The sequence below is a fragment of the Strix uralensis genome, chromosome 8, assembly GCF_047716275.1.
Source record: "Strix uralensis isolate ZFMK-TIS-50842 chromosome 8, bStrUra1, whole genome shotgun sequence".
NCBI lineage: Eukaryota > Metazoa > Chordata > Aves > Strigiformes > Strigidae > Strix > Strix uralensis.
The window spans coordinates 13,593,982-13,607,556 of NC_133979.1; the positions used below are offsets into that span (position 1 = coordinate 13,593,982).

At 37.7% G+C, this 13,575-nt stretch overlaps 2 protein-coding genes across 3 annotated transcripts in view; one reads left to right on the forward strand and one right to left on the reverse strand.

The window, feature by feature from the left end:
* The window catches only part of ST6GALNAC5 (ST6 N-acetylgalactosaminide alpha-2,6-sialyltransferase 5), a 116,511-nt gene extending 111,175 nt beyond the window's left edge, over positions 1-5,336 (forward strand). The window contains exon 5 of the mRNA XM_074876320.1: positions 4,560-5,336. Coding sequence (XP_074732421.1) covers positions 4,560-4,602 — 43 coding nt within the window. The 3' untranslated portion in view covers positions 4,603-5,336. The remainder of the gene's footprint in view (positions 1-4,559) is intronic.
* PIGK (phosphatidylinositol glycan anchor biosynthesis class K) overlaps positions 1-13,575 on the reverse strand; it is a 71,847-nt gene that overhangs the window by 26,959 nt on the left and 31,313 nt on the right. The window lies entirely within an intron of this gene.

Here is a 13,575-nt window from a genome sequence, read left to right on the forward strand (position 1 = left end):
ATAGTCAAACACCCTCCTTGTCAACTGCAGAAAAAAAAGACCTTTCTTCAAATGTCAAAGGATTAAAAAAGATAGAAAAAATTATCATGATAGTTTTGAGCCTTAGGAAGCTTTACTAAAAAAATAGGGAGGGGAGAATAGTATAAACATGTATTTTAAAGCAATTAGATTTAAATTGAAATTAGGCTAATAGGAGCCTTTCAACATCAAGAAAGACTATTTTTTAGCTTTTTCTAATTTATTTTCTGCAAGAAATCAATTGAACTACACTACATTTTATATATATACAAATTATAGATTATGTATATAGGTACAGGATAGGTAGGTGCACTTTATAATATAGATACATACCCACACAATAATATGTAAAAATGCATGCACACAGGTATTTTGGAAGAAAAGTTCTGAACTGTTCTCTCGAAATTTTTGCTTAAGTGCCATGAACGTCTTGTATATGTACTCAGTGATGTACTAGCTGTCAAGTCTACAAAAGAGTTTTGATTCTTCTCTCCTACAGATAAGCCTCTCAACTGGATGAACATGTATCTCAATCTTTTATATGAAACTATATAAATTAAACCATGGAAGCTCAAAACTCTTGACAAAAAAGCTGTATGAAATATTGCCCAACTATATCCTCTACCTGGAGCAAGTCATTAACTTGAGCTAGCAGGTATGATAAGGCAGTGTATCAATAAACTTTGGGCCTTTGAGGTTACTAAATAAAGTGCAAGAATAACTCAGAGTAAACGATCTTTGCAAATTTGACAATAATAGTGTAGTCTTCATTACTATGATACCGCAGTGCTCTCATCTAATGTCACTGCATGGCATTTTGTCAAGTGAAAGAACATACCACCTCCTCCTAGTATCATACACTCAGATCCATCTAACAAAAATAAATTGTGAGAAGGATCTGCAGATTATTGAGCCAACCTAAAACATCAACAAGTTTTTACTGACCATGACTGATTTTTAACTTTTTTTTGGCCTAAATTCATAAGCATATATATGGCTTCACAAAGGTTTTCCTGAACACTTTGTTCCCAGCTCTTTTCTCTTCTTTGATCAACTATCAGAATATTTCAACTCATTTTTCTAGGGTTATTTTCATCTGCTTCTACTCATGGTTCTGACCAAGGCTCAGATCACTGTTCATAGTACCTTACACACTGAAAAATTAAAAGCATCTAATACTAGTGATGTTCTTTTTAGCCAAAAAAGGGAATTACCCCTAAAAGTTATGTTGTATTTTAAGCAAATAAAAAGTAAAAATTTTGTGAGAAAACCATGTTTTGCTGATTTAGCTTTCTAATTTTCCCATCAAGTGATGATACCTGTGACAGTAATTGAACTTTATGACAGAGGTACTTTCATACAGTCAGTACACCTTACATACAGTCAGTTTGGAAAATGCTTCAAAGTGCTTCAAAGTGTCCAGCATGCTGTTTTACCAGTATAACTATGTCAAGTTAACCATACCACTTTCAGTACTCATTTTAACAGCTATAAGCAATATAAACTCCTCTGAAGAGAACTGTATTACTTATGAAGGCTCCACAGATCTCATTTTCATTTCTCAAGAGCAAGCACCAGTTTACTGGTCTAAACATTTGTATAACAGGTATAAGGCAACTTCCTCTAAATTTCTTTTTGCTTCTTTTCTTACCAACAAAACCTGTTTTGCAATCATTCCTTCTAACAAAGGTGAAAACTGGATGATGCAACAAGAAATTGCTATCCTTTACAAGCAGCACAGAGGATGAAATACTATATACAAAAGGCTTCCATGAGACAGCATCCATCCTGAAAGCTCCAAGAACAGGAGTAAAGTCAGACTTGTCTGTCCTGAGAAAAGGCCAGAAACAGCTACTGGAACCTAAAATCCCCTGTAAGTGGGCACAGAGGCTCTATTTTAAATCGTGTTTTAAATAAGAAGAGACAGCTCATTGCCAGTAAGATCAAGCAACGTGATGCAGCTCACAACTACATGGCTGAATTCTCTCCCCCAAAGTGGGGACTGAATCCAAAACTGGCTACTCTGGACACATGTTACGCCCTGAACCACGTGCAAGCATTGTCCAGGACAGTGCTAGGTGACATGAGCCAAAATAGTATCAGGGACCATGCTACAATTAAACATCACATATGATCACAAGACAGTACATCAGTCTGTCTAATTCACAAGCACAGAAGCTGCATCATACTCTGTCTCTAAGAAAATTACATTTGTTAGCTTGGTCAGTTTTGCAAGTGGATCAAAGAAGAGCCACAATCCGGACAGTTAGTACCAAGGAGAAAGAAACTTGCTGCAAAACTGCTACTTCATTTTACACTAGCCCCAAGATTAGCAGCCCACTAACACTGGGCCTCCTAAACTAGCAGAAATACCTGTAAAAGGCAATCCTCTAAGAAGCATAAGGGATAGGAAGGCCATGACTAGAGAGGAGAAGGTGGTTAACACAGGAGAGGATGTTCTACTTCCTCCTCTTTTGCAGGGTGAAAGAAGAAAACAGGTCATGAGAAAGATCATCTCCATTACAATCATCCTGACCTTGCCTCTCCCTTTCACAGAGGGACAAAAGTAAATTGGTTACTACTCTCCTTCCAGAGATAATTTCCAGATGCCTGGGGTGACATTCACTTTTGCTCAAAACCAGATATGTCAGGAAAAAGAACAAATACAAAAAAATCTCAGTTGATGGAATTTATGCTGAAATCACGTGTGGCAATTTGAGGCTGTATTTTCACAAAATTAGTTGGCCTCGCTGTTTAGTTCGTTTATATTTGACACTTAAACCTTTATAAAATTAAGGGCTAATTTGTTATAATACTAATTTCTTTGTATGTTTATTTCAAAACGATTCCATTACAAAAACAAAAGTAGTTTTTCATTAATTCATTTTGCAGTAAGAAATGGTCCTTTCTGTCTCAATTGAGCATGACAGCAGAGTGCTGCCAACAGTGCCAAAGCAAGCTAACACAGTGGCATATCAGCATATACAGCATCACGCCTGACAGCTGGTAATGCAAAGCATAAGGAGATCTTGATTTTCAGGGAGAAGACTAGAAAGAAACATAAAATCAGAAGAGAAGTGGGAAGCAGTAAGAGATAGCAGAAGAGGAGGATCTCGAAAAATTCAATTTAAAAGTTATTTTTATATTGCCACTGTCACTGCTCTTAGATGAAGGAAAGTAAGCATGAAACAGAAACTGTGGAAAGTGAATCTAAATCCAGTAAAATGTGTCAAGATATTTAGTGGAAAATCTTATTTGTTATTTATATTTGCATGCTTGGTCTTATGGGAAAAATCCTGAGAGAGTCAACGTGTGCTAAAGAAAAATAAATCCCTAGCATCAAGAGGTGGCACATTTTGCCACAAATGCTAATCCAGCCTATGGTCTGCTACACAGAATAGCTGCAGTGGCTTTAGGGCAGAGATATATTTTATCTCATGCAAGTATTACAAAAATACAGGAAAAAAAAAGAGCAACATCTGATCACTAACTGGTTTGCTCATGGCAGAAATGGGCTGTTAAAACACTTCAAGAGAGAGAAGAGTCTAGGTAACAGGACAAGCCATAAAACCTGTCTGTCTGGGCAAATATAAACATTCACTAATTAAATGAGGCAACAGAACTATCGCCAATATTTCTTCCTTCCTATACAGTCTCTAGATTTGATGGCTTGGACAGCTCACACATTCTTTCACGTATATGACCCATACATAGGTAAAACCACACCTCTTTAAAACTATTGTTCTTTGATGGTAAGTCCTAATATATAACCACCTCTCTTGGAAATTACACAAAATCAGAGTGTGAACAGGGTAAAGAGGAGGATATCAGAGACAAAAGTGCATTATGGAAAAAGGGGTTTGGGGATTACCTTTTTTATTTGCTGTAGATGTACACAACTCACACTGCTCCTAAAGAGCAGCCTGTTTTGTTTGACAACTTCTGAATAGTATGAATAAAAATACTGGAACAGATTATCCCACTTCTAGAAGTGGCTCAAAAGCAGCAATACTGCAACTGATAGGACAGTCAGTATGTGACCAAAGGACACAAGTAACACAGCAGTGGCCTAAATGAGACACCCCAGACTGAAAGGTTGAAATTATTAATCTAAACCTGTGTATAGCACTGATAGGTTTATTGACTGTAAATACACGAACTCACTTGCATCTGGCAATAAAAAGAAAACAAAATACCAGAGCTTTATGCACCACATCAGAAAAAGTTATTAGGTTTCCTATTAAAGAGAGGCTGAAATGGGCTATGTCGGGTTTGAGTGAATAGTTTTTAAAATTGGCCATTGAGAAATTTATCTACCATGTCCATACTACAGAAGATTAAGAATTAGGCCTTGGATTAATTCCAGGTACTTGATCTATCTGCTAAATCCTAACTTCACACATATTTAAGAATAGGGTACGTTTAAACAACAGAAGCACCGATGTACATGGAAAATGCCAGTGCCTGGAAAGATGAGCTCGTGGTTAACTCTGCTCTTCCCCAAAAGGTGTGCTAATCAATCCTTTTCTTATCTTTTTAAGGGAATGCAAGATTTGCCTACAAGCATGTTTACCACATGGATAGTCACAAAGAAGAGAAGCATAATCATTCTAGGGAACTTCCTCACAACATCTCCTTCATGGCATCGGTTTCTTCAGTTAAAGGGTGTAAACAAGTCTTTCAGCTACTTAGGAAAGCATTCAGTGTACACTTTTTTGCTGCAACCTTTGCTCAGATGAGTGTGGATGTCCCTCTCTAAAAACCTGTTATACCTAATAATGCAAACAACTTCATACACTACCATACTACTGAGCTTTGGTAAGCTGGACAGCTGGCAGCTTACCTTGGGAGACCTTGCAGGACTGTCTAGCAGAATGCTAATAGGCACCTTTTGCAGTTCATTGCTGTGGAGTCTGAAAGTCATGTCTTTGAATGGGCAAGCAATTAATGCATATTCAAAGATGAGGAAAGGAGGGAGCTATGTCTACAGTGGAAATACACAGGCATTTCACAAGTACAGCCAAGCACACCAACATTCTTTGGTCCACAAATGCTGTGACCTCCACTTCATGATGCATGCAGAACCTAAGGCAGCAGGTGGCATACTATCAAAGATGGCTTTAAAAGATGATTGCACAAAAATGAACAATACAATATGGAGATAAAGGAAAAAAAACAAATTGAAGGTGAAAATTATCTCTGATGCAATGAAAAACTAAATGTTAGACACAATCAGATTTATAATTATCCGAAGAAGGAAGCTACTGACTTGCATTGAAAAGAAAAATTATTTTACTTCAGTGTGCTGGCCTTTACAGAGAGATATTCCTGTAGAATAAAGCAGCAGAGGATCTTATGGTTTAAAAATGCAAAATAACTTTCTGTAATCTGTTCATTTCTTTTCAAATAAATGTGAAAGATTTTGTCCCAAACTAGTCATACAGACTTATTCCTGGAGTTAAAAAAAATACCTACAGTCTCTGAATGCACAGTGGTTTCTGTTGGACCTGATCATAAACAGGTCTGCTGGCGTTCCCAGAGTCTGCCAGACACATTGAATTACAATCTGTTGCTTCATGAACTGGATAAAACTAGACTGTAAGAAATGTTTCCTCTGCCTTTCTGTGATCCACACATAATTTCTTATCTAAAGAATCTCAGGTGATTAACCTTTGTCAAGCCACATATTCTTAACCATCCCAAGATCCTAAAAAGTGGTAATAGAAGTCTAATATTTTGTTTCAAAACAGGTTGACCAATATTGTCTCTACTCTTTTCTAGCCAATGACTTTTGCCATAATATATTTAGTTCCTGAAAGGACTCTCTGTTCTTCCTGCTACTATTTTTATACTTAGGCAAGACACAGGACAGGAATTAAAAAGAATATTAGCTTAAGTAAGCAGGACTGATTTTGCTGCTACAGGAAAACACATGACCTGTAGGGCTTCATTTTGTTATCTCAAATATTCCACATTTTAGGTAAATTAGAAAATCTCTTTTGAATTAATTCAAACTTCAACATGATGATGCTGCTGAAGCACAAAATGCTAATCAAAAATTGGAGATAAAAAGACCAGCTAAGTCTCTCCTCTATCACTGAAAATCACCATTTGAGTCCACAGCTAAAAGTAGGTACTCATTGCTTAATGTTAATTCTTCCTCACAGCAGGCAGGATTTGGGGAGGGGGAAAAAAAAAAAAAAAAAAAAGAGAGAACGAGTGTCTCTCTCAAATTTCCCAAACTCTGGGCGTGTTTATATAGACAAGTCCAGCAATATCAGAGGAGCTTCTACTGATGGTCCAAACCAGTCAGAAAAGAACATCACCTAGCTGAGCAAACGTTAAATCTAGTTTGAAGTGCGTATGTGCTGTATCTAGTAACGGAGGCTGCAAATTTCCCCCTTGGACCCAGTTCTTCCTAATTGCACAGAAAAATGTTTAAAAAAAGTGGTAAAAAACCCCACAGGTTATTATTGCTCTATGCTAGTAGTTTGGAAACCCGTGACTGAATTTCACAGGAATCTCAAAGAAAAAGACCAAACCCTCCCCTGCCACCACATCGCACATGCACTTTAAATACTACTATCAGTACATGTTAGAATTATACTTTCAGCTGGATAAAGCTGGCTTGTTCATTTTTCATAACTGAAAGTTTATCAGCAGTGCCTAATCTTTACTTTGACCAATTCAACACCACCTGCCAGTGCACAGAAAGTCAGAAAAACCACCAGGAAGACATTTTTAAAACAAAGAATTAACATGGGAAATGTGCCAGGATAGCAATTCCATTATTTAGTGGCCACAATTAGCTTTACACTGAGGTTCATTTTTTGTTTAATAACACTGTTCCTTCCTGCATATGTTCAAATTAAACAATGTATCTGCATTTGTTTATAGTTACACTTTTCAGCAAGCACCTTTTGAAACCCTGTAATGCACACATTTTCGGTCCCAATATTTCTACACCTACGGTACATATTTCTATTTTTTCAGTTCATGAGTCACGTAATGCACCATCCAGACATAATTTCTCATGAGACTGCTTAGTTCACTACAAGAATCTGTCAAAGTAGCAGTGGCAACCTCTGTTCTGGGTCCCACATCACCCTCAGACCTTCTACCTTACGCCCTCCATTTCAAGCTTCCTACTCTATTTTTTTTTTGCCCCTTTACTCCAATTAATCAGTGTAGATAACTACACAGAATTACAGAAATGTTTTTTCTAACAGACCTTGAGATCATCTGTTTTAGCCTCCCAACAACCAGATCAGGTCAGCCATGGCTTTTTCTAGCCAAGTCGTCAAAACCTCCACAACCCCTCTGTGTAACATGCTCAAATGCTACTTTATCCTCTTTGCAAAAAGATTTCTCCTAACGTGCAACCGGAACCTCCCAAGCCACAGCCAATGCCCCTTGTTACCAAAAGAGTTTACCTTAAACATCTCCGCAACTGCATCTCTAACAGTTGCAGCCTGCTATTACATTTCCCATCTTTTCAAGGCTAAGCAAGCCCAGATCTCTCCACCACCTCTCACAGGTTGTGTGCTCTAGGCCCTGACCATTTTAGCAACCCTGTCCACTGTCTCAGCATCTGTCTTGAAGGGGTAGGCCAAAACCCAGACACAGTATTTCGGGTGGGGCTTCACCAGCATCAAAGAGAAATAAATGCAATATTGCTCAATCTGCTAATCATATTCCTCCTCGTGTAGCTCAGTAGGCAGCTTGCCTTACTGATGACGGCACTTCCAACCTGGTGTCCACCACCGCCTCCAGATCCTTTACAGCAGGGCTGCTAATCAGCCTGTCAGCTTCCAGTCCCTACTGATATGAAAAGACAAGAACAAGAAAAGACACCAATAGAACTTCTTTCTACAAGTGTATAAAAGAGCATATATTGGTACCAATAATAGACCCAGATGTTCTTGAAAGAAACATGCTCTACACTGGGCATTCAGAAAATTACAGTTCCGGACTTTTGAGAAATGGTTTACTGTGCAATCAAGTCTCCTCTGAACACTAGATGTTGCATTTGATCTTTCTGGATACAACATGATCAGTAACACATTTCCATAAAGCAGACAACCAAGATACACCAAGAACTGCAAAATGCTATACCACAAAACTTAACCAACTGCCAACTGCTTTCCCTTCTTTTACTAGTACTGGTCCTCTCTATAGTCAACTCTAAGAGTGGCCACAGCAGACAGAACTGAGTAGCATTCCAACCAACTAGCAGTAATTGCTTTAGAACTCCTGTCAATGCACGTACCTAGGTAAAATTAGATTGGCAAGCACATTAGGAGGGCTTTTCTTCACAGAAAGCTGCACAGAATGTCTGCAACTCTTAAGCTTTTTATCAGTCTTATCTTCTAGACTGTGATTTTCTGTTATTTATAGATGACTTGTGCACTTTTTTTGTCTGGATTCTGGTTTTGTTCGTTCTTGTTAATGGCAGATGAAACCTCAAGTTCAAATACAAACACTTAGCTAGATTATATTCTCTAAGGCCAAGGTACTGCAGGTTACTGAGTCTGCTGATGTTGAACAATGAATCTATTAATGTTTGACCCTGTAAAGCAGTCATCCTTTTTCTTCATATTGGTATTTTATGGTCTGCCTTTCTATCCTCACTTATTTCACAGTATTAGGACTAGAAAGGACTTATCTCCTGTCCACCACAGACCACTGCATATTAACCAGAATGCCCCATATTAAGCTCAGTGACTTTACAAACTTTACAGCCTTTAAGCCCAAATGATTTTAGTGGTCCACTCCGAGGAACAAAAGCAGCAGCGGCAAGTCATACTTTCCATGGGTCAAGTACATGGCACACCACTGCCAACCTCCCAACAGGCATACAAACTTGGGAATTCCCCTGCCCATCCAGACAAGTCACTAGGTCTGAGGTCTGTGGGACAGACAGGGACACCACCTCCTTCCACTCAATTCAATGTTCCAGTAGTTTCAGCATCTGCCAGCTATACCTGTACGAGACATATGCCTGGATTTGCAAGTTATTCCTGGTTAATACCAGGAATAATCAAACAGTAGGCTGGACAAGCCAGATTTCTAACATTCCAAAGTGATTTCTAATCCAAATATTAGACACGAAATCCAGCATCTCAGACACCTGTCAAAATCTGAATTTCCGATTACCTCACTCTCTCCTTTCTGGGAAGGGACAGATCCAGTAGCTCCGAGTGTGCCACAAGCTATCAGCTCCCTTTCTCTATGCAGTCTCCAAGGGACAAAGCTAAAGCAGGAACAGAAGCAGCTCTGAGGGCTACAGGCATGTCCCTCCCCATCTCTCCTTCTCAACTACCTTAAATTCTCTGTAGTCTTTTATTTGTCTTGCTGCAAAAGTAAAGAGATAAAACCATTTAGTGTAAAGAAGCTTTTTTTACAGAAGTTTCAGTTTATATCCATACCTATGTTGATATGAATTCTGCAACGTCTTAACCATCAACATGAAAAATGCTAAGCAACATTTAAGCAATCAAACATCTTCTTTATAATGTAATAAAGCAAAAGCTACTTCTATGAAATGTTAAGTTCCTAAAAAATTAAGAAGTACATTTTTCAAGAACACCTATGAGTTGGACCTCACCCACAGTAAAAAATAATTAATGAGTCAGTAAAATTATTATGCTAACAAAAATGTCTAACAGACTAATACTAAATTTAAGGGGACTTTAACTTTTGAAATTAAACCTTCAGTATTCAGCCAGAACATGCCCAAACTTAAGTTGACCATCACTTTCTAAGACTGTCTTATGGCAGCAGAGTACATATTAAATGGGTTGATCTGGTTTTACTTTCCAAAACAAAACACAGGAAAAAGAAAAATCCGCTTCACTCTTTTGTTAGAGTTCATGTTATTATTTTTTTAAACAAATGTAAGGGTTTACATTAAAATGATTTGCAGTTTTAACTAAGATTGAAGTCCTACTGTTATTAACCTAATCTCGGTCTTTATCTCATTCCAATGGTAGGTTCTTCCATTATTTAACCATTATTTGAAAGTAATTTCCTGCAAATGTTTACAATCTACAGAACATTGTATCAGCAAATCTGAATGTTAAGTATACTTTATCAGTAGAAACTACCAGCAAGAGACTGTGTAAAGCAGAAAACATCACAATGCCAATCTGTCACTCAGCTTTTAGTCAGGCTCTCAATACACCTTACATAAAAGGACAAAATCTTCAATGCTGCCAAGGTCCTTCACAACCCTATATATAAATATATATGTGTCTCTGTACATATACATAAAAGGCAACTATGAAACTAAGACAAGAAGTAAAAGTTTCTTAGTTCATTTACTATAGATAATGAGGCCAGATTTCTCTTTTGCCACCAGCAAATGGAATAACTAACAGTTATAGAAACAATGGAACAACTCCAATTGCACAGTAATATGCTCAAGAAAAAAAATCCAAAGTGAGGGAATCACAAAGACATGCAATAGCCAAAAGATTTCTTCCTACAAAATTTTGCATGCTACATCTTATCAAATACATGAAGTCTAGTAAATACATTCTGTCCTACACCTTTTAACTTCATATTTTACAAGTATTGTGGAAAACAAACTTGATTTCTAAATCATCCATATTCTCTCATATTTTCATGAATGTCGGTCATGACATACCTGTCACCAAAACTGTTAGAGTACTTTGAATGTAAGCACCATGGTGGCAGGTGTGTATCCTTCTTGCATATGTTCATTGCTCAGCTACGGTGGACCTCATTCATGAGTGGGACTCCCACACACTATTGTGATACAAGTAACCAAAACAATAGGCAGTGATTTTTTTCAGCAGGAATATCAAACTATTTTAATATACATACTATGAAGCCCTTCTACTTTCATCATCATGTAATTCTACTCTGGTTTTGGAAATTAATGATAACCAAAAGTATACGATGGCAATCAAGTATGCTGGTCCTCTACCCAAGGAAATTAAGAAAAAAACAACTTTCTTTCTGCATTTTAAGTCTAATACCTCTGCAGTAATTTTTCTACATCTACCCTACAGAGGCTATACATTCTAACAAAGTCTTATTGTAAAACTTGGGAGTATGTGTTGACTACTTGTGGCTAGTATATGTATTCTTTATGGCTGCTGGTCAACTGACATTTCACGGACACAGGCTTTTTATACTTCAACATCTCCCTGCCTTATTTCCTAAAAAAACCCCACCAAACCAAAGCAAACCCAAACCCCACAAACCAAAAACCTGCTTCTGCTGCATTTATCATGACTAGGCTGAATGCAGCAAAAACACCCATCCCCACCAATGAATATGTAAGTCACTTTAAAATGAAAAATTTACATTTCAGTAAATATACCGCACTGTAAAGTATTGAATTTTCACTAGAGAGCTGCTTAGTGACTGCAGTTACTGTCTTATTACAGAGTTCTGGACTGAAATGTGATAACATAATATTTACTGATGCACTGTATTCATTGAGAGACAAAGGCCTGAAAGACACAGAGTAGGCAAAACAGCCATAAGAATAACAAGCTTACTGCTAAGCAGCCAAAAACATTTTCACTGCAACACTTGCCCTTTAGGAGAGGCAGTGGTTTCCTCAGTATCATGGCAGAACCATGGTGCCATCACCTTCTCAAAACAGCAGACTGGGGTCTGCTGGGAAGCCATATAAACTCCTGTAAAATAGGATTTATGACAAGAGAAAGACAGTGCTGATGGCCCTCCATAAGTGGAAGACCCCGGGAATTTCTATTTATCTCAAGAACATGGGGGTTTTTTGTTACTCAAATATTTTTGCTACTGATCTCATGGCTATAAAAAGATGTTGACCAGCTATGGGTCAGTGCATCTTTAGTAAAACCACCATTATGCAAGAGGTCTTTTCAATGGGGAGGAGGAGGAGGAAAACATAGTTAAAAAATGAGTTATTGAGAGATTATATAGTCTGAATTCAAGACAATGACCAGTGCAACACAAACTGATAACATTATAATCACCTCCAGGAGTACAATGAAGGAGTGTTGCCAGGTTTGGGGTTTTGTTTTGTGGTTTTCTGGTTTATTTTTTTTTAAACCAAAACATAATAGAACCACTGATCTATTTGACATACTACATTAACCCTTAAAGACCAACCACATACATTATATTTCAAAAATTATTTTCTACTGGAAATTGACTCTACTTCTATCAGGACAGTAAATTGACAGTAGACTATTGTAACTTACTGTTTGAAATTTGTTTTTCTCATAAACAAGAGTTTTAATTGTATGTACACAATATTGCTGTAAAGGTAAGCAAATCCAAGTGAAACTGGCAGAGGATAAACTGCAACAAGAGAGATCCTGAGAGATTTTTTTTTCCTCCAAGCAGATGGTAAGTCTGAAAATGTCTCAGTAAGTCCCTAGGAAGGATATTATTTCACAGCAGCCGCTTCTGATAGCACAGCAAAACACAGTAGAAGTCCTCTGCTACCTCCTATGTCAGCCACCACCCCAGTTATGAACACAGCATCGTGACACCAGCCTACACTATAAGAAAGGCAGATATGCAAGTCTAAGTCAAAACCAGAGTGCATTTTTTTTCTTTTATGTGGAAAAGCAGTCTAAGACAGAGTTAAATGTTAATATCTATTGTATGTAATCACAAATGAAAAACCAAAGACTGTATTTTAATTTAGTGAAAGACATCCTATCCCAAAATTTATTCATCTGGAGAGAAGTATTTTGCAAGGTGATTTATTTGCTTGCACCACCTAGTGGGGTTTAGTTTAATCTACCAAAATAGAGCTCAGTCGTGTTCCTACCTCATGACATTAGTGACCGACTGCACTTTCTCACAACATGCTTAATATTTCAAGCCAGCATGACCCACTAACAGCACTACAATTCTAAGTTTCCACACATCTACAACAAGACAGCACAAAAAAATGCAAGAAAACAATACCTATTTTGCTTGTATTAAGTTCTGGAGGAACTCAACAGAGATGTCATAGAAAACTGTTTCACAATGTAATGTTTATGAGTTTCTAATTTGAAGTACATGTCAACAGCACCTTGTCAGAGTGTACCATATCTAATCTCAACAGCCTTAACAGACTGTGTTCTGTGATAACAAGGCTGCACACTGAGATTTGGAAGATTTCTACAGGACTTTTGAATGAAACCTCTGGCAGAGGCAGGCAAATGGCACCAAGGGCAGTGTCTGCAGGAAAGAATGATCATCAGGGAGCAGCAATCCCCTGTAATAAAGTCCAACTGCAGCAGGAATGAGCACCTACACAGCCTTTGCCATCACAGTTCCTGGTTGTTCCACTCCAGTTTGTGCTTATAAACTGGCTGCTTTATAATGCACTGCCCCAGCACAAAACTTTACAACATGAAGTCCAGCCACACTGAAAAAGTTCTTTTCTCAGGTCAAATCCCAACCTGATAATAGACAAGAATTAATTAAATATGCCATTTAGGACTCATATTTAAACACTGAATGGATTCAGAATACATTTTTCTCATAGTTATTCCTAAGGAAAGATTCACACCCTGTGGTAAGAAGTCTGTTGCATTT